The 22272-nt window shown below is 30.2% G+C and overlaps 1 protein-coding gene across 1 annotated transcript; it reads left to right on the forward strand.

The window, feature by feature from the left end:
* The first annotated feature begins 575 nt into the window (after positions 1 to 575).
* LOC133814379 (aquaporin NIP2-3-like) lies at positions 576 to 5556 on the forward strand. Its single transcript, XM_062247346.1, has 5 exons — positions 576 to 731; positions 877 to 1101; positions 3547 to 3741; positions 3887 to 3948; positions 5304 to 5556. Exons 1-5 carry the CDS (start codon positions 576 to 578, stop codon positions 5554 to 5556), a joined length of 891 nt encoding a protein of 296 aa, XP_062103330.1.
* Positions 5557 to 22272: the final 16716 nt, after the last annotated feature.

Genomic DNA, 22272 nt, shown 5'->3' on the forward strand with positions numbered 1-22272 from the left:
AGAAAATTAGGATGATTATCCCCATGTGTTGTTGAAAGGAGAAATTAATAAATTACAAATCAAAGGTAGAAAAACCATCTAATCGCAATCACCAACCAATTTAAGTGCTAAAAAACTATATCTTCGGTAAGAAAGACACAAACAAGTACATGTCATTATGTCATGACTTGTTTTATAATAATTTCATATTGTATTACCCCAAATTTATAATAAGAACTATTTGGATTGATGGTAGTATATACTCCCTTTTTTTTTTCCTTATTGTGATGGTAAGAAGAAGGGTAGACATAAAAGTCGTCTAAAGTTATAATTGGGTGTCCTAGTGGAGGCCATGAATTGTATGTAGCTTTAGCCTTGTCATTAATTATAAAATTGGTGACATCGTGCGATATGTAAAGGCTACTTTGTCGATAGCAGCTTTGAACCCTATTTAAGCCAACGTTCTCGACGCTATTAATGCATGGAAAATACCAAACTTTAGAGCTAGAGTTCTAAGCAAAAAATTACCTCTTTAATTTTTGCCTTACTATAGTCTATATAGTACTAGCTACTCCATATATATAAAAATAAAATTAATGGACACAGTAGATCAAGCAGTTTCAAGAGGCATGAGTAGTCGTGAGACAAACGAACTGACCTCTAGTCTGAATCCCAAACCCCAAAGTCATAGCACATCATCTGGTTTCTGGACTCTGTATCATGAGCACTTCCAACCTGGTCTTTTCAGAAAGGTACCATAGCTTATTATACATATATGTATATATATATATATATCCTTGTACGTAGTTTAGTCCACATGAACCATGCATGCAGCCTCGATTAATATATAACAATGTATATATATGATTAAATGTATGTGCATGTGTATATGGGCAGATGTTGGCAGAGGTGGTATCAACGTTCCTGCTGGTGTTCATGACATGCGCGGCAGCTGCCATAAGTGGAAGCGATGAACGAAGAATCTCGCAGCTGGGAGCATCGATTGCCGGTGGCCTCATTGTGACGGTCATGATCTACTCGGTTGGGCACGTCTCTGGAGCTCATATGAATCCTGCTGTCACCATTGGTTTTGCATCCTTTCTGCGCTTCCCATGGAAACAGGTATAACTTCTTCATATATTTAATTAATGTTATTTTTATATGTTCTAATTAATTTATTGATTTTGATTAAATTAAATTATTTTGATCATTGATACTCTGATATTAGATATGAAAATTTGACAAATATATATTATTTATATATTTATTTAAAAACTCTTGCTGCACTAATATAACATTATTATTACCATTTAAATCACATAAAAGTAACATTTAGTCGGAACATTTATACAGTAATGACATTAGTTGTTTTTAAAGTAGATTTAGCCTTACCAAATTATAATCAAAATATTTGTTATGGTACCCTTTTAATCACTAGTTGTGTTAAAAGAATGTATACTTTTAAATGTTATTTTTTGCAATGTGATCTAATTTTTGCATGCCTTTTATCACAAACTGGTGAATTAATTTAGTTATTTGAGACCTCTTAAGTAGTCACTGTTATAAGTTTTTAACAGAATTAATCTAGCTCAACTAGATCCAGACATAATCAAAATATACGTCTAAACTAATTGTATGCAACCTTTTTAACCTCCTCAAATATCAAATCTTTTTAAAAAAATTCAAAAATATGTGGAGGGAAAATCAGGAATAAGAATATTAGTTTTATTAAAAGGGAACATGTAACTAAATTTCACCATTTGAAGCTTTTACATATTAAGCAAATGAAAAGTTTCTGCCTTATAGCTGTATTTCGAAACATTCACCTATATTAATTACTTTCACCATTTTTTAAAACATAGCATCGATCTTAAAATAAGTAAGTTTTCGAAGTCATTATACCAATAACAAATACAAATGCCGCTAAAACAAAGTACCTAATTTTTTGTTTTAGTGTAATTTATATATGCTATTATATATTATTATTATTATTATTATTAGCTTGGTAAATATACTAAACTTGATAAAATATAAGAAAGTACCAACATCCTAAGACTGCAATATTGGTGTATCTTTCATAAATATTCATATATATTTTAATATATGTATATATATACATAAATTAAGGAAATTCTTAGATAAGACCTCCAAAACAATTAGAGCTAGCTAGCTGCGAATATTCTTATACTATGGCTTACATCAGCAATCAAGTCTTGCCCTTCTATGAATTAACACAATAAAACCACAGTATTCATCAATTAAAATAACTAATGTTTAGCCAAAGCATTAACTCTAATTGTCCAAGGAACAGCAATTACAGCTATTCCATAGAATCAAAGAATCCAATACTTCTAAGTCCAAAAAAAAATTCACTACTTCACTCTTAAGACAAAGTTTAGTCCACTTTTTAGCTGAAGAAATGCATGAATTACAACTTGTGGATGATGAAAACAATATTTATATAGTAATGTCAGTGTTATGCTAACTACTTGTGATTGCATATGTATACATAACATTCATACAATTAACCACCCATACGGCCACACCTATCCATGTCACAATGCAATTTGCCTAATTAGTTTGAACAAAAAAAAAATTAACTACTATTGAGTTGGGATTGAGATTTGAGTCAACTATATAAATATATATATATATATGAATAATCACGCTTGCTAAACAATTCTAAATGAGTCAATTAACCACGTCTCGGACCCACAAAGATTCCCAGTATGCTATCAATTTGTGATTTTTTTAATCGAGCTCATTAAACAAGGGAAAATCATATGGATGGTCTATAATATAATTAATTTTATATATTTGTAACATTTCCAGGAACATATATCATAATAATCTAATGTATATAATATACGAACATATGATCAATGTGTGAAAGGTACACTATTTTGTTTTTCTATATTACAAATATTATATTTATTTTTTTATGCTTCGACGAATTACAAATTGACACATATCAATACACAGGTCAACAGATGGTTTTTCTCTTCTTCTTCATTTTTTTTATTCTGCTTAAGAATTGATGTTATTGCTTGTTCTCCATTATTGTTTTAAACAATTCACTAAAGAAAATTATCTTCAGAAAGAAAAAAAATAATTCAAATGTAGACTATATATTAATTTATATTCGTATTTATATATATGCTACAGAGGAGAAATATCGAAAGCTTGATCATGATATTTATTATTGTATGTCTTAGTTAATTAGAACATCAACTTCGAGGAGAGTTGAAATAGGGCAATGTGTACGTATATATAGTGGCTCGATCTTGGTAATTCAATAAAAGTTATCCATAAGGATCGAGTTAGGAGGAAAGATATACACAATTATATATATGATAATATAAATAACCAAACTCAAAAAATAATTATAAATTTTTTAAAGGTAAAAAGCGTTGACTGATCTCGTTTTATTTATTCAAGCTGATGAAGGGGTGGTAGGTATACTAAATAATACAAGTAAACTAACCATGTCTACGATTATAATTATTAACTTTTTTTTTTGTTTCTTTTTAATCTTATATTATTATATGGTCACGCATTGCAATGCAGGTCCCATTCTATGCATTATCTCAATTTACAGGAGCTATTGCAGCTGCATTTACACTGCGTGCACTTTTGGACCCAATACACCGTATTGGCACCACAACACCTTCTGGGAGTGATACTAGGGCCTTAATCATGGAAATTGTTGTAACTTTTAACATGATGTTTATCACTTCTGCTGTTGCAACTGATACTAAAGCCGTAAATATTTTCACACCTATCACTTTTTATTTATTTATTGTTACAACTATATATTTTATTTAACACAGACACTATAACATGTTGGATTGATGTACTATCATATAATATTATGCGTTATTTGACTAATTAATTAAAACAATTGCAGGTAGGAGAGCTTGCTGGTTTGGCTGTCGGTTCATCGGTTTGTATAACATCAATTGTTGCTGGGTAAGTAAAATAATAATAAAAAAAATCCCCAATAATATGGAACATTTTAAAGTAAGTTATACGTGTAGCTAGCTATTCATTTTTCTTGTTATGTAACCAATATTTGAGATGAAAATTAGTAAATAGTTTAGAATATTGTACTTAAATTACTAATAAGTAGTATTTTTTTGCGGTAAAAATTAATTAGTCTAAAAAATTGTACTTAAGTCACTAAGTAGTTTCTTTGGCAGGAAAAATCAGTAAATAGTTTATGATATTGTACTTAAATTACTAAGTAATTTTTTTATTACGAAAATTACATTTTACACTAATTTTATCTTAATTTTAATTAATTATTATAAACATAAATATATATATATATATTTCTAATATTGAAAAATAATTTGAAATATTTTTTAAAAGTAAAAAATCATTAAAAAAATTTAACATAAAAAAGTTATTTAATTTTAATTAAACTAAGTTTTATTTCAATTTAAGTTGTATAATTTTCTAAAACGTAGTTTAAGTAAAATTAAATCTTTTTTTTTGTGCTAGAGATTTTAATATATATTTTATTATTCAAATAGATTTCAAATAATTTTTCAAAGTTAGAAATGCATTTATTTTAGTTTTTATTTATTAATTAAAATTAAGACAAAATTTGTGTAAAACATGACTTTTGGAACAAACAAAAAACTACTTAGTGCCTTCAGTGCAACATTTCAAAGTACTTACTGATTTTTGTTGCAAAAAAAAAAAAAAAACTAGTTAGTGACTTAAGTACAACCTTTAGACTACTTACTGATTTTTGCTAAAACTTTTTTTCCACATAGGTCAAAAAGGTTGACGAACGTAGTAAATATATGTAGTAAAATTTGTGTTTTTTCCTACTACATTTGTAATCAACCATTGTAATGGGAGGTACACATACTATATCGATTTGAGTATTGTTATTTGATACTTTAAAATGTCTCACACTATTTGATGTGATATATCGATTTTAGTACAATTCAAGATTCAATCCTACATATTTTAATTTAAAATAAAATATGTGAGATTCATATTGATTTATACCAATAATGATATACCAAATCAAGACATCAAATGATGTGAATAATTTAAGGTGTTCCTTAGCTAAGTACTCTAGGTTAACCACCAACATAATAAGATAAATATAGTATTAAACACCCTTGAGAACTCACATTATATATGTCACATTTATTTATATATGGTCAAAAATTGGAGGGCTCATCAGAAAATGTTTTTAGGCGAAATTAAAAAGGATATTTTGTACTTAATTTAATAATTATGTGACAAAAAGGAGTTCAATGAACAAATAAATAATTTGATTGTATTTGATGATTTGTGAAATCCAGGCCGGTGTCAGGTGGATCTATGAACCCAGCAAGAACATTAGGCCCAGCAATCGCGAGTAGAGAGTTCAAAGGGCTTTGGGTGTACTTTGTGGGTCCAGTGACTGGAACATTGCTTGGGTCATGTGTTTACAAGGTTCTTCAGCTGAGTGAGCGCAAGCCCATTATTTCTCCGTCGATTTCCCTTAGACTTCGTCGTATGATGAGCACTAACGCTGCCGAGAATGACGACAAACGCCCTGCTTCTCCTGTTTAAATTAAACTACGTACGTCATACTGCTACAATAATAATATTTCCTTTACTAATCTATGTTGTATGGGTACACTTAAGTGCGAGCATCTGGTTTGCCTACCAATAATGTTATTCCAGTGATGTATGAAAGTGATTATGTATATATTGTATGTTGTGAGTGTGCCTAGCTAAGTTTATTTTTACCCAGACAACTTAAGTATAAGAGGGCGTACTGCTTTAGATTTTGAGTGTCTCATAGAGTGTGTAATGATAGATTGCGACTGAAAGGTGTAATATATGGTTACAAATGTGAATAAAGGCTTTCTATCAGTATTTCTTAAACAAATTTTCATCTCTGACTTTAATTAAAAAAAACAGATTAAAATAATATTATACATATAAAGCTTGTACGTAATGTTAAGTTAAAGTAAACTATATCTCTCTCTTGACTTAAATCAACCACCTATAAATTGTTGGAAAGTCTAAACTATACCTATACAATCCGTACGTGTTAGCTTGCATGGTTCATACAAGCAACATATATATTATGCATCATCATTAATTATGAAGTTAATCTCATTTTCACATTATCTTAGTCTACATTTTTTTATTACATCATTATTGTATATTTATATTTAAGTATAGGGGTGAGGGTGAGGGTGAGGGTGAGGGTGAGGGATTGAACTCAAGGCCTCATCTAATAAGATGAGAGTGTACATTCGATCTTACTTAATTAAGAGCACTCCATTTTAGCAACACTTCATCTTCAAGCATATACCCAATTTTGTATAGAATATTCATTGTAATCTTTGATCATTCATTAAACAAATTCTTTCATTCAATTTTACACAATCCTAACCATCCGTTTATAAATCAACCGTAATCTCGTCAACAAAGAGAAAAAAAAAACTATATCTTTTAGTTTTCTTAATCAAATCATTTAATTAAATATTTTTTACTAATTGTTATAATCTTTTTTTTAGAAAATTAATTGTTATCATTGATCAAGAAAGATCTTAATCTCTCTTTATCTTTTTGAAAGGGAATTCTTCATTCAAAACCAGACTTACAAAGGAGTTGGCCAATCAGCTAATAATGCATGATATATTAGCATCTAAGGGGAAGCCCCCCATTCCACATAGCACTAGCTTCACAAGACAAAGCAATATTGGCTAAAAAATGAGCTAAACCATTAGCATTCCTAGGTTTCAACTTAAAACTTCTAAAGCCAACAGTAGGAATCAACGAAAAAATGATATCATTATCACAATAGCATAACCCATTAATGGAATAGATCAACTGCAGGAAGACAATCAGATTCAATCAAAAAAGTTTCGAAACCTCTCTCTTTTGCCAGTTGCAGTCCATTTCTAATTGCAAGTAATTCAGCCGAGAGCACCTCCATCATATGAGGAATGAGCGTTGTAGTAGCAGCCAACACACGACCCATACATATGATTCTCGGCAACCATCCCAATACCACAAAGCTTATTTGAGACATTAAACCCAGCGTCAACATTGATTTTAATAGTGTCCAAGTCAGGTGGCTTCCATTTTTCCATGCTAGCATTTTATTTTTGTTTCTTCTGTCTTGATTACCCTTTGAACTCATTCAAAACCTGAGCACACCAGTCCATTAAATCAGCTTCAAGAGGTATAGAATTTCCATGAACTCACCAGTTTCTTGCATGTCACAACTGCCAAGTGATGACCATGAACAACTCAAACTCCTCAAGTTTCAAAACAGTAAATAGTTTGCTCAAAAAGGTTTGAATGTCGTAAGCATGGCAGTTTTTAATTTGTTTTCAAAATCCGCTTCTTTTCCAAGTAGATATGACTCTAAGGCAGCACCAAATTAAAGAGCATGAAAAATGTTTTTCCTCCGCTCCATTGCAACATCTCTTAGTACCTTTGATCTATATTTATTCCCCTGCAAAACAAAACCCTGTTAGTAGGTAGCCACGAGAGGCTAAGTTTATGAAAAAAAAATGTAATATTTTTGTGGGACTTTCATTTTCCATAGACGTTTCCACCATGCCTCGGTATTCCCCATATCTGGAGTTCAGCTTTTTCAATTTTTTGAATAATGCCACATAATCTTATCCTTAAGCGCTAGATCTTCACTAGGAATTTTCAAGATTAAATTCACATCCTCTTCATTAAAAACTCTCTTTATAAAATCATCATCCCAATGACCATCACTCTGCTTAAGGTCAATGACAAAGAAATTCTTAGTAATGTGGGGCATGTCATAAATTTCAAGCTTGAAGGATGAGGCAGCCAAGGGTCCTTCAAAACTCTCACGCCATTGCCATCTCATGTCCTTCATCTAAAACCCTTAAGAATGATATCGTTACCCCATATAAGATTCCTCCAAACCAAAGAAACATTAGACCCAATTTTAGCCTTATATCACGAATATTCCTATTAGGAAATAATTGTCTCTAAGGACCTTCTCTTGGTATTAAATGTGTAAATAAGAATGGGTAGTGGAAGCTGTATTGCAAAAACTTCTTTTCAATACCAAGTGAGATCAAAATATATATATATACTAAATCAAACACACAAGAAAGATTCATACATTTTTAGTCTGTCATTGCTATCTTTTAGTATAAATAATCAATCCAAGAGAATGCTATGAGATTCATTACACTAGAACATGTGTGGGAACGTAAAAGCTGTAAATGACAATTTTATGCCTTTTGATGTACTCAACACATGATATCAAAAGAGTTTGAGAATGAGAAGGCTAAAAAAATGATAGAAGAGAGAAAATATGGTTATATTTTTTCACGTTTCTTGTGTATAGTGTCTTCTGTTTTTGATAACCTATAAAATATCAAATATATATTCTATATCAAAGTTTAGTTTTATTTATTTAATAAATATTTTAATTAAATCAAAATATCATTTTAAATAATTAATAAGTCAAACTTATAACTAATATATTTGAACGATTCAGATTTAGAATTTTAAACCATGACTTACACAGTGGCTGATGTGTAGAATTGTGCTCCCCAATTTTTTCTCATTTATTTATTCAATCAATTAAGACAAAATATTTATGTATTTAAAATAACATAAACATTCGATAATTCAAAATTAAATTTATCTTATAAAAACTAACAATTAAATTATTATCATATAATAAATTATAGGCATTCTCTCTATAATATTAATTCAAATACTTATTAATATTATTTTCAACAAATATATAGATTTCAAATAAAACATATTATTAGTCGAATTAATAAATTATTTAGATATAATTATATATTGTCGTTGAAAATGTAATCCCTTACAATTTTATAATTTCTCAATCTATCTTACCAATAACATCCACACCCTAGATAATGTTGTATAGAGATGACTTGGGGACCATGACCTTATAATACTAAGTTTCACTAAACCAAATTAGTAATTCAACTCTTTAATTAAACAATCTTATTTATTAATTTCATTATTATTAACTATAAATATGGAATTTCACTCTTAGCAATTATAGAATTATATTTACAGAATTATTTCGTGCAATCCATTGATATAATCACTTCATGTAGTTTTGTCATCTAATTATTGGTTCGTAAATTGGAGCTGGTCAAAATTACTGTTTTACCCTTCTAATTACATCTTGTCTCTTAAGTACCATTAATTCACTAGTGAACTATTAATATACAGTAATATTATAAATTTGAACTCAATAACTATTCAGTTCCAGTTATAACTGTAATGACCCAACTACTCTAGACTTTTGAACCATTAATGAAAACTATACATAAAAACTAATCCTTAATAAAACTTTAAAAGTGAAAAGACCATAACTTTATTAAGAAACTTGTAAAAATAAGAGTTAAACTTCCATAAAATTTAGGTTAGGATATGGGATTGTAAAGAACGCCCTAGACTAATACTTACAAAACATTCGCATAACATAGCTTATAAAAGAATACCGTCCATTATTAAAGTCTCAGGGGGACTTATTTAAAATCATGCAAGTTGGCGCCATAAGTTTAAAATAAAACATAGGTTTTTATGCAAGGTTCAAGAAAACCAAATAATTTAAATAACAGAGTCCTACTGATAATTTTAGGAAAAGTCTCTTAAAACAAAACATAATTTAAATGGCGTTCCACGTTGATCATTTTATCATCCATAGGATTGCCCCACGCCATACACCCCATGATGAAGAACTCCTCACGTCACCACGCGTGCCATAGAGAAATTCTATTTGCTACCTGGAAGGAAAGTAAGGGGGTGAGCTAAAAGCCCAGTAAGGAAGTACAAGCAAATAAGCAAGTAAGAAAACAACAAACAACCAAACACTAACGTTCATCTAACACATCATGGTATATCATAACATAAACGTAACGTTTCATCATATCATAACATAAATGTGACATATCATCATATCATAACATAAATGTGACATATCATCATATCATAACATAAATGTGACATATCATCATATCATAACATAAATGTGACATATCATCATATCACAAACATACAGCATACATGATGAGCATGGAACGCTAGTTGTCCATGTCACCCTATGAGGTAAACAGGAGATCACTGGTCCTTGAATAACCTCGGCGCGTCCGCCCTAGGAGTCACGTCTCAATGTCCTTAGTAACTCGTTCGATGTATCTGACATCGAAATCTGTTTGATGTATCTAACATCGCATTATGTTTGATGTATCTAACATCCATACACATATCACATTCAACAGATCATCACATTAAGGCATTCAAATTTTCATAACAGTTCATTCATAAAATAGCCTTACCATTCATAGCATAAAATCATAAAATCTATCTAACTTCCTTACCTCAGGTCCAAGCTAAGAATTTCACAATCTTTTCAACGAGCCTATATCATAATCAAAATAACGTTTCTTAGGTTCATAAAATTACTATTTTGCCCTTTCCATACAACACATGTGTGCATGGGCTATGCACTCATGATAACAGTTACACTAAACATGCAATTATCGCCAAAAAGAATAATGCTCGTTCTACCCATTTTACTAACATGATTGTTTTATAAAAATCTCATAGTTGAATAATAATCATGATTTTGGACGTAAAAGTTGATTTGCATGTAACATGCATACGTGAGAACGTTGCCTAATAAAGACGTTTTCAAAAACGATAATTCTACATTTCTTTTATTATTTTAAAATCAATAGACATATTATATGCTTCATTTTCTTAAAATTTCTAAGTTGATTAAATTTCTCAAAACTTTATTTTATCTTATAAATTTATTTTATTTTAGCTCAAAATAAAATATGTGACATTTTCATTAAATAAATAATAATTTATCAAGAATTACCCAACAAGCTTGGATTTAATTAAAATACCTATTTTAATATGTTTCTTTAGAAAAATATATTTTATTATTGTGTTACAAAAATGATGTGAAAAATATATTTTAAGTGTGGAAAAATACATTTTGATTTAATTTATTTAAGACTTAGTTTTTAAGTAGTAAAAACCCATATGTGACAATTTAATAACAATTGTTAACCTTTTTAAAACAAACTTTCAGCCACTACTTATTTTATTAAAAAATCACAAATAAATAGAGTCTAAATATCAATCAAAATAAAGAAAAATCATTATTTATCAAAATATGCATTCATACCATTAAAATATTATTTTTCAATATTACCATAACTTAGGAAAATTAATTTATTCCAAAAATTAATCAAATTCATTTTTAGTGAAACTTACTTCATATTTTTTTACAAAATTCCAGCAACCATTTTTTTATCATTAAAATCACCATATTCAATTTTATAAACTCATTTTTTTTCTCAAAATTCAATAAAAATTCTGTAGGAAATTAATGGGGTAAAATATCATAACATAAGACTTAAAATCCTCTTTTAATTTCATAAAGATTAACACATTCATCAAGAACATTATTTATGCATGCAACTCATCTTTTTATCAACTTTTACCCAATTATTTTGAAAAAAAACAGCAAACTTAATTCTTTGTAAAACTCAACTTTTGTCTTAAAAATTACATAAAATCATTCATGCCTAAAATCTCATTATGCTCTTATAATATGCATGATCCTAATATCACTAACATAATCACATGAATCCTTTTAAAACCATTTGTTGCAATTCCATGAAAACCAACAAAACATTATCAATAAAATAGCATATAGTAAATTTATAAGCACCATATTCACATATGCCTTATATTAACCTAGCATATTTCTATCATTATTTTCATGCATCTCATAATTTAATTATTCAAAATATAACATGCATCTAACAAAATTTCATGATCAAAATATCAAGATTACCACTTATTCTCTTACCCACATATCATAGGTCCTAAACACATGGATCAAATATATTGTAAATCACACAACATATCAAGAACACCCTTGGGTGTACCTAGGCCGAAATCACCATACAAGTATTCATAGATTATTACAATTTTTTTATGCATAGCAAAATCAACATCACAACCCTTAAACACAAATCATACTCTCACAAAATCCAAATCCTATACATCAATCCTACCAAAATCAACCATTAGCACCATTAGCAAAACCTCATATACAACCCACCAAAAACAATATAAGGCTAAGGAAAAGACCATTACCTCTCTTGATTGTAAAAATCAAGAACACAAAAGATCAATACCCCAAACTCCACACCCTTGTTCAAGCCTAGGGTTTTTTTTATGGGAAAGCCACCATGAGCAGGAGGAAGAACCCAAACACACACAAGAAAATAACACAAATCAAAATCATATTATCAAAAAAAATTATGCAAAGAGAAAAAAACAAGAAGACATACTCTAGGGGGTTCCTCTTCACTTTCTCCTTCCTTCTTCCTTTCTTTCTTTCTTCCTCTCTCTCTCTCTCTCTCTCTACACGCCACTCTCTCTCTCTCTCTCTCTAGGTCACGGCAGCCACACACACACACAAGAGCAATGGCTCTTCTCTCCTTTCATAGCCCCTTTATCACAAATCCCCCCATAAAGTCTCCCCAAAGACAATAAGGTAAGTTTCCATTTCTCTTTTATTTTTCTTAATTTCTCTTTATTTCAAAAAGATACAAAGGAATAAAATGTGATCATGCCTATCCCCAAATGATCATGGTCTTCAATTTTTGATTTTTACCATCTTAAGGAAAGTATTCCTTTCCCACTAGGTCACACGCCCACTTCCTATTTCCCTCTTCTTTTCCCTTTTTTTTTATAAATAAATTACCCAAATAAATCTAAAATAAGGAAACATAAAATGTGTAGAAAATCTACACATGTGCACCATGCTACCATGCACTAGCACACACTAAATCACTAGGGTGCATTACTATCTATCATGCACCTTAGTGCATTCCACCATAGCTCACATAATTACCTCATTTGTCACACTTAAATAAAATGTAACACTAATAGTAAAATAACATGTTACACAATTATTCACTTATTAAATTAATTAACCAAAACACTTCTAACAATTAAATAAAATAACACACAATCAAATAAAACAAATAATCAACCAAATAAAATAACAACACTTAAATAAAACAATTCATCACACTTAACATTTAAATCAAATAAATCACAAAAATTTAAATAATCTAAAAAAATTTTTTTGGTGCACTACAGGGATCCCATTGTTTTAAAATGAAAACATATCTTAATTGAAATGAAAAGGGATTACATAACAAGTGCGGAAAATACATGTAAAACCATAAAAACAAGACTACATCCTCGAATCGTAACGCTCGGCTCTTGAATCCATTCGACCTCAATACACATTCTCCAAGCTTCCAAGAACCTTTCCCGCCACTAAGACCTATTTTCCTGCACATATAAACAAAAAGGAATGAGCCTAATGCCCAGCAAGGAAAATCTAACACATAGTTCATATACATAAATTTCATAAGAAACATAAAAACATAACATAACACTTATATCATACACATACTATAATGGCCATTATTACTTGGGGTCCCATAGACTAAACAAGTAATATGCCCATTAGATTAGTGGGGTCCTACTAGCTAAACAGGTCATATGCCCATAATCTATTTGGGGCTTGTTAGTCATATGGGTCATATGCCCAAGCCTACATACATACATATCATAACATATTGCATAACATAAAAAAAACATAAGATAACATATACAAGCATATAACATATAAATTCTATCCTATTTTCCTTACCAAAATACCGAGATAAGAGGACAGAGTTGGGACTTTGGAACACTCCTAAGAACCATTTGAAAAAGAGTGAGTATAGTGAAGAAGAGAAATGAAAGGAATGGAAGGACTAAACCATTGAGAGAATACTTACCAAAAACTTATGTGCAAGTTCTTAGATTTCCTAACCAAAATAAGAAACGGTTAGAAGGCTGAGTAGAAGACTATGAGAACTTAAAATAAAATAATACCAATGAACTAAGGTGTGGAAATACCTTGAAGACTTGTAAGACCAATCTAAACCTCGAACCGAAATACTATAAAAACTTACTTCCCCAAGTGTTTGATAAGCTTATGATGATCAAGCTTATGATTCCCAACCCAAGTGTTTATACTCTCACACTCACCTAGCAACTTGCAGCCTCTGAACTTAGAGAAAAAGTTGAATAATGGCTGGGTACTAGGTCCTATTTATAGAGTTTAGGAATGAAAGGATCTTAATTTAACTTGAATAAAAATAATGGCTTTTTAAGTGAAAATAATTTGAATTATCGTTCAGCAGAGGCTGAAGACTCGTTCAGAAAGGTGCTGGACTTATCAAGAGGTTGAAGGGTTGAATGGAAAATGATTTCAAAAACATTCAAAATATGCTGAAGGAGGCGATATATTGCCCCTATAGGCGATATATCGCCTGGACCATTATGCCCGAGGCAAACGTGCATTGTTTCGTGTTTTTTCGTATCTACGTGCTGCGATATATCGCCCCCTATAGCTGCGATATGTCGGCATACGCTGATTATTTAAACACGAAATTACACATTTTTAGCTTAATTTGAATTGAGTAAACAGCCTTGACTAAGCCCTTAAACGTTTTCAAAGCTGCTGACTGACCTTAGAGCATTCAAATTTTACCCTTATTAAATTAAATCCTCAAAATACTTAATCATTAATAACCCATACATAACATGTGCTAAAATCCCATTGGTTCTTATCTAAACCTTATAGTATAATAAATATTATCATCAATATCAGTCATATTAATCAAACCTTAGGTTAAAATTAATATTCTTAAACTATAGGTTAAACTTAGAAAATCTACAAGTACTACTATGAGTGTCCAAATAATTCCCGGTCTGAACCAAAAATCCACAGTCATAAAGATAATACTATAATTACTATAATACTACTATCTAACTTAGCTAAGTAAAGTTCTTGGACTCTACAATAACCCTTAAAAGAACTAATATTCGATCTATTAGGGAAGCTTGGATTCCAAATATTGTAAGATTATGTTCTCAGGCATTCATGCTATTGAATCTCCAAAACAAAAGTCACTAGCCTCATTATATTAAGAGAGATTAACGAGTGAATCAAAATACTCAATAGACATGAACAGGAGCTCATGACTACTCAGGATTTAGTGTAATGCCCTAATTTATCATAATATTATTAAGAACACAGCGTTGGATCATAAACATAAATATTGTTATTTTATTTAAGAAAATCAGAATAAGCAAAATGGATCCTGTGTTTTACAAAAATAAAATAATAGTCTTTAACAAAATAAAATGAGAAACAATAGAAATAAAAGAAAATAGTTTGTAAATAAAATCATAGGATTGTTGATCATTCCTCGACTATATGGTCCCCACGAATACATCACTAAGCTTTTGCGTCCCATTCGCCATTGGCCTTTCTATCCTCAATTGTCTGCACACCAACATAATAAGGAGTGTCTAAGCCCAATAAGGAAAATACAAACAAAATTCATAAAACAAGTAATCATAACAGACATATCATATATCATACAAATGTTCATAACAACGCTAATTTGTACTAATCATACAAGATCATAATATATTCTAGGTCATAACATAGATCATAATCATATGTCATAATAAATCATGATCATAGGGCATAATAGGTCATAATAACAAAACAGTTATAAGAAAAAGATAAGTGCTTATACAGGGGTGACAATTAAGCCCCGAACATAAGTCTGTCATATAATTTTGGAAACTAAGCCTACCAGACATCAACTTAGGCCCGTCATACATTTTTGAACACCTTAGGTCCAGCCACACTTATCTTCTTATTGTACTTGAAATGTTAGGGTCATACATATCACAAATTAGGTCATAAACTAAATTACTTAATTTTTCTTACCTTCAGTGTGGAGTGAGAAGAAAAAGATATTGCTTTTGCTATAGAGAATCACCCAAAACCATATATATAAGATAAAAGAATTAAATTTAGAAACTTTCAATAAAGCTATACTTCCAAGAATTCTATACCTTATAAAATCGTACCTTCACCCTAGAATCAAAAGATAGTGTTTGAGGTTTAATAAGAAAATAGAAGAAAATAAATTTCCCGAGCACTTATATGCTATAAGGTTTTTGTGGGCTAAAAGAAGAGAGGTTTTGGGGGCTATAGAATTTTAAAAAATGAGAGAGGCTTGAGAGATTTTTGAGTGTGAAAAAGTGAGATGGAAATGGTTCTATTTATTATAGGCTCTACACCTTAACATTTTTCCTTGATTGCCTCCAACTAGTTAAACTATTTTTCAAAATTCAAACTCATTCTTCTCTTAGGTAGTTTCGGCCAGCCTATATTTACTCATTCAAAGTGCTACAAACACTGTCTTGATGGCACACACACTCACATATAACCAAAGTAGTCAAAAGTCCTCACTTTTTTTTTCCAAAAACTCTCCCACGCCTACACATGTACTATTTTATATTCAAACTCTTTAAATGGTTTCAACTATCACCAACTTAATCACCTAGTTCAAGCTGAGTGTGACACCTATCATGTAAAATTCAAAATGAGCCAAAAATATAGCCTATTTCTATGCTACACGCCTATGACTATGCTATGTCTTGGTTTTTCAAAATAACTCTTATTACTTAATAAATAAATTCACAAAAATTCCACCTAATAATACCATAGGAAAATTCGGCTATACACTTTATATTTAAATAATTGGGACTAAATTCAATGCCACATGTATACTTCTTAGACCACCAGATAATATGTGCATTATTCTTTAATAAAACTATATTCTAATTTAATCAAAAACTTAAAACTATCCACTAAAAATATCCCATAAATTACAAGCTATAATAATTACAATTTATCTAAATTATAACGATTTCTAAGTCATAAGATCATACCTTAAAATAAATACTTTAAACTTAAAGCAATCTTTTTAATTTCCACTACCCAAACTAAACTATAAACTATAAGAAAATTAAGGGGAAAATAATAACCTTAGTTATCACAATCTTCCGTCCTTAAAAAAATTTCGTCCTCGAAATTTTACTTACCAAATACCTCGGGATACCGTTCCCTCATATCTTCCTCCAATTCCCATGTTGCCTTTCTTTCAGTGTTATTGCTCCTCAAGATTTTAACTAAAGGGATACTTTTGGACCTTAACTCCTTAGTTCCCCACTCGAGAGTGCGTACTGGTCGTTCTTCATTACTGAAATCTTATTTCAACTCTAGAGCCTTGTAATCGAGCACATGGGATTGATCTGATATATACTTTCTCAACATAGATATATGGAAAACATTATGTGTTTCAGCTAATGATGGTGGTAAAGCCAACCGACATGCTACTTTCCCTACTTTGTCCAATATCTCAAAAAGAACCTATAAACCTTGGGCTTAACTTTCCTTTCTTTCCGAAATGCATTATCAAATTCATTGGAGATACTTTGAGGAAGACTTGATCACCTACTGAAAACTCAACGTCTCACCTCTTAGCATCGGCATAGCTCTTCTGGCGAGTTTGAGCGGAAATCATTCACTGTCTTATCTTTTCTATAGCTTCCATTGCTTCTCTTACGACCTCGCATCCTAAGTATCGTCTTTCACCAACCTTGTCCCAATGAAGTGGTGATCGATACTTCCATCCTTATGGCATCTCATAAGGTGCCATGCCTATCGCCGCCTTTATAACTTTTGTTGTAAGAGAATTCTATTAATGGAAAATACTTGCTCAATGATCCTAAGAAGTCTAGTGCACACGCCGACAACATATCTTCTAATATTTGTATGGTGCGTTTTCACTGACCATCAGTTTGAGGGTGAAATGTCGCACTTAACTTTAACTTAGTACTCATTGCACGTTGTAGACTTTCCCAAAACATTGAGGTAAAAATCGATCCTCTATCAGAGACTATCGTCTTTGGAACTCCGTGTAGTCTTACTATCTTAACCACGTAAAGCTCTGCGTTGTAAACTGCTCTTACTAGAAAGAAGTGAGCAGATTTTGTGAATCTGTCTATAATCACCCACACAGAGTCATGTTGCTTGGTGGTTCTTGGTAACCCCCACTACAAGAAAAAATGCTTTTAATAACACCGAAAATGTGTTATCAAAACACACCATAACACTTTTTGATGTGTTAAGACCGATTATGTTATCGTAGGTCAGAGTACTTTACATAACAATTTATCATTGTTATACAGATGTGTTATTATACTGTCAACGATAACACACTTTCTGTGTTATTTTAATAAATAGATAAGTGTTTAATTATGTTATTTATAGTTGATTATATAACACATTTCAATACTTATAAATTTGTGTTATACTACACTTTAGTATAACACATTTTTTGTGTTATACTACACTTTAGTAGAACACATTATTTGTGATATATAATGAAGTTTGCATAACACAATTATTTGCATAAAAAGTGTTATTGTAATAGATATTATAACACAATTTTTCGTATTATTTTAATATTTAGATAAGTTTAAATTCTCATTATATATTTTATTTTTATAACACTAATTTATTCTATTATATTTTAATTTTTTTTATAATTAAAATTAGCTTTATAATATATACTAGCATCATCAAATGAACTTGATTTTCAAATAACAAAAAGTAAAAACATTCAATATTGTATTAACAATCCACAAATTAGTTTAAAACATTCAACACTGTCATCAACAACAAAATATTCTTTAAGTATTCAAGGAGTCTTAAATATTCAACATAGTGACAAGTCACTACTTTCAACACAAAACATTCTACAGCTACCCAACACAAAGCCTTCAAAATTAAGTATCATTTTCTACTTCGCTTGTCACATCTGCAAAATAAACAAAGAAATATTTTATTGTTATTATCTAGCATCACAAATTACTTCAAGAAAAATGTTATGGAAATTATATCCAAGAAACAGAGGCTTATCAACCAACTTAAGCTAGCCTTCATACCACAAAATCACCACTTTTGAGTTGATTACTAAAATCTGCTACTAAAATTAAAAATCATTACAAAATATATATGATTAAGTATTATTATACTCAGGGTGATGTCCACGAAAACCAAAAGTTTACCATGATGAATCCATGTAGTATAAAGAGCAAAAATTCATCCTCCAGTTATTCTGAAATCATAACCTTTTCTCAACTACCTGTCATATAACCACACAAAAAATAAGCATAATAGAAAAAAAGCCAAAAAATATCATTTAGATATGAGAATTAACACTAATACAATTAGTGTTAATTCTCATATCAAGAAAAGCCAAAAAAGATCATTTAGATAGAAAAATATATGCATCAAATTGTGTAATTAATAATGAAAGCAATATTGTCATTACTTTACTTCAAGGTTTTACAAAAACTTCAGTTCTTAATTTATCAGACAAAATGTCCTTGAAAACCTACTTTACAATTACGACTCAAATCAGTCTGATAATCTTCCTCACTCAATACAAATTCATTAAATTTATACATCTAATGGGCATTATCTGATGGGATACTTTAATCCCTTTGTGTGTGGCCCATTCAACCCAGTACTATGAAAATCGAAATAAAAGTTTATTCTCTTGTCAATTGTCACTCTCTCTCTCTCTGTTCCATTTTTATTTCTCTCTTTTCAAAATATTAGCATAAGGGAACTTATGGGGTTAATCTTATCATGAGTTCATAAATAAGTCTAAAAACAACTCCTTAGTAATTTGCTCAAACTTTAGGCAAACATATATTAGCAAAACTAGCTCACAAGAATAACAGTAACACAGTGAGAAGAATCAAATGTAATAATGCACAAGAATCTGAGATTACACCATAAGTCTTTATTAAGCATAAAAAATCTGAGATTACACCCTATACACAGTTGAGAAGAACTAGCACACTCAAATTATAACAGTTCACACATAGTAGAAGTCCTAAAGAAACTCTCTCACAAACCAAGTTCTCTCTTTCTTAAAGTCTAATCTCTAAAAAATACTGTATTATAGAATGAGGTATATGCCATTCTCTTTGGTTTTCCTTCGTTAAGATTTTTAGAGAACTTTTCATCCTCTGAAAAACAACTATCAGTGTAATTTACTATTAATACAGTTAGAAGAATAGTCTATCAAAAAACTTGATCTTGAACAAATTTCCATAAAACAAATATATATGTATTAGAATAGTGAAAATAAAATATTATCACTCAAAAGTTCTTAATTACAAGTGCCAAATGTACAACCACACATTCTTTATCAATAATATTAACCACTTGTCAATTGAAAACATGCCAACAAATAATCTCATATTCTAGTTGTTGTATTATAAACCCCTGCAAAAACAGATTACAAACACACAGAAAAATGGCTAACAATATCGAAGAAAAAGTCAGCTGACAGGAATTTAATCAAACACACTAGAAATGCCCAACTTTTCTTGGTTCGAACTTAACCAAATCAGGTTAGTCCTACAGCCAAGGCAACAGAGGTCCTTAGTCAAATTCACTATCAAACATGAGATTACACACTCAAGGCACAAAATGACAAGAAGTTTTCTCAAGCAAGTCATATTCTGTTATATTCCACACTAGTAGGTAAGACTATAGTCAAGTAAGTCAACTAGTCATCTCAACAAGTTTAATATCACTTGTATTAGCATACATAAAATAATTTCTATTTAATATCTAAACAAATGCATCAAGTTCATTTAATTTTTAAATGTAGAACATCATATTGCAGCTTAGATGTAGTAAATCTTAGAAGAGAAATAGAAGAAGCAACACTTTTAATAACCCATGCCGCTAAACAAGCTCATTATCCAAATTCATCTCTAAAGAGTTTAAAGGTTCTAAAAAGCTTGTCTCTCTGATATGAAAGCTTCTGCAGTTCACAAATGTCATTTTCAAGCATATCTTCATTACAATATTTTGCCATTCAGAACAGGTGTTATACATTCTCAATGTGCATAGAAGTGCCAAAAAAAAAACCTTCAAACCAACTTTTTAAATCTGTTTTAGGGATAGTAAAAATAGAAAGTGGAAGTATACATTCCAAAAAACAATCACCATATTCCATTACACTAGTTGATTATACATTTAGATAGGAAATAACTTAGCTTAAAATACACACTATATAATGCATAATCCAAATGCAATGACAAATGATGCCAAAGATCCTACTGTAGTTTCCACTGTATTTTTACAGATTGAAACTTAGAATCAACGATCTGGATTTTGGAAAGACAGCATAAAATCTTAAGGATTACATTGACTAATACCATTTAAATTATGAAAAGAACAGCTAGGGTGTTCAGTTTTCTTTCCGAAATTTGAGACAGCTTCCAAACTCTTTTCACACCAGAATTTTATCCATGCAAAACTCATTCTACATCAATCAGTTGTACTAATAACTCTAACAATATCATGAGAATCCTAAAATTTATATATGTAAAAGAGAAAAGAAACTGCATGCATATCATATATACAGAAAGTAAGGATCCTTTGGCATTGTCTGAGAAAATAATTGTGAACCCTACTTTCAATGACTTTCTTATATCCTTCCAAGAATCTCAATTGTGTCTATCTACTGCAGTAAAAACTACAGCTTATGCACTACAATATATATCAATGCCATATTAGAGCAATATACATTTAGAAACTTTTCTTATAATTTTTTATATGAACTATTTAGACAAACAAAACAAGTAGATATGATTCAAGACACCACCTAAACTAATTTTGTACATGTCAAATGCAAAACAGATAACAAAATTTCACATATACTATAGAAACATTTAAATCTCTTGTGAAAATTTGTCCTTACAAAAACCAAACCCCAAAAGATTCAATTTCAAGTACTCAACTACATGCCCAAAGTTTATTTGCTTAGTTTATATAAACTCACACAAAAAGCATATATATATAATTCAAATATTCAGCAAAGAAATTAACAAAAATAAGACAAAGAGTACTTATGATTAGCCTAATCCACTACAAGCACAAAAGGAAAAATTTAGAACAACATTAGCCCAAACTTACAAGGGGAGGAAACTAATCAAAGCTTAATACTAGAAACAAAATAAGAAAGAAATAACAAGCTACAAACTGACACCACACAAACCTAAAACATAACCCAATTCATAGAAGAGAAATTGCTCTGCAGTTATTGAAGAGGAGAGGGATGAAGATAAAAATTAGTTAGAGAAATGATGTCCAACAGCGATAATGTATGAGTTATATTCTTTGGCAATCACTTGTATTGGCAGTCTATGCACATAGATAAAGCATTAAAACGAACATAAATA

This window comes from Humulus lupulus, chromosome 2, assembly GCF_963169125.1.
Source record: "Humulus lupulus chromosome 2, drHumLupu1.1, whole genome shotgun sequence".
Lineage (NCBI taxonomy): Eukaryota > Viridiplantae > Streptophyta > Magnoliopsida > Rosales > Cannabaceae > Humulus > Humulus lupulus.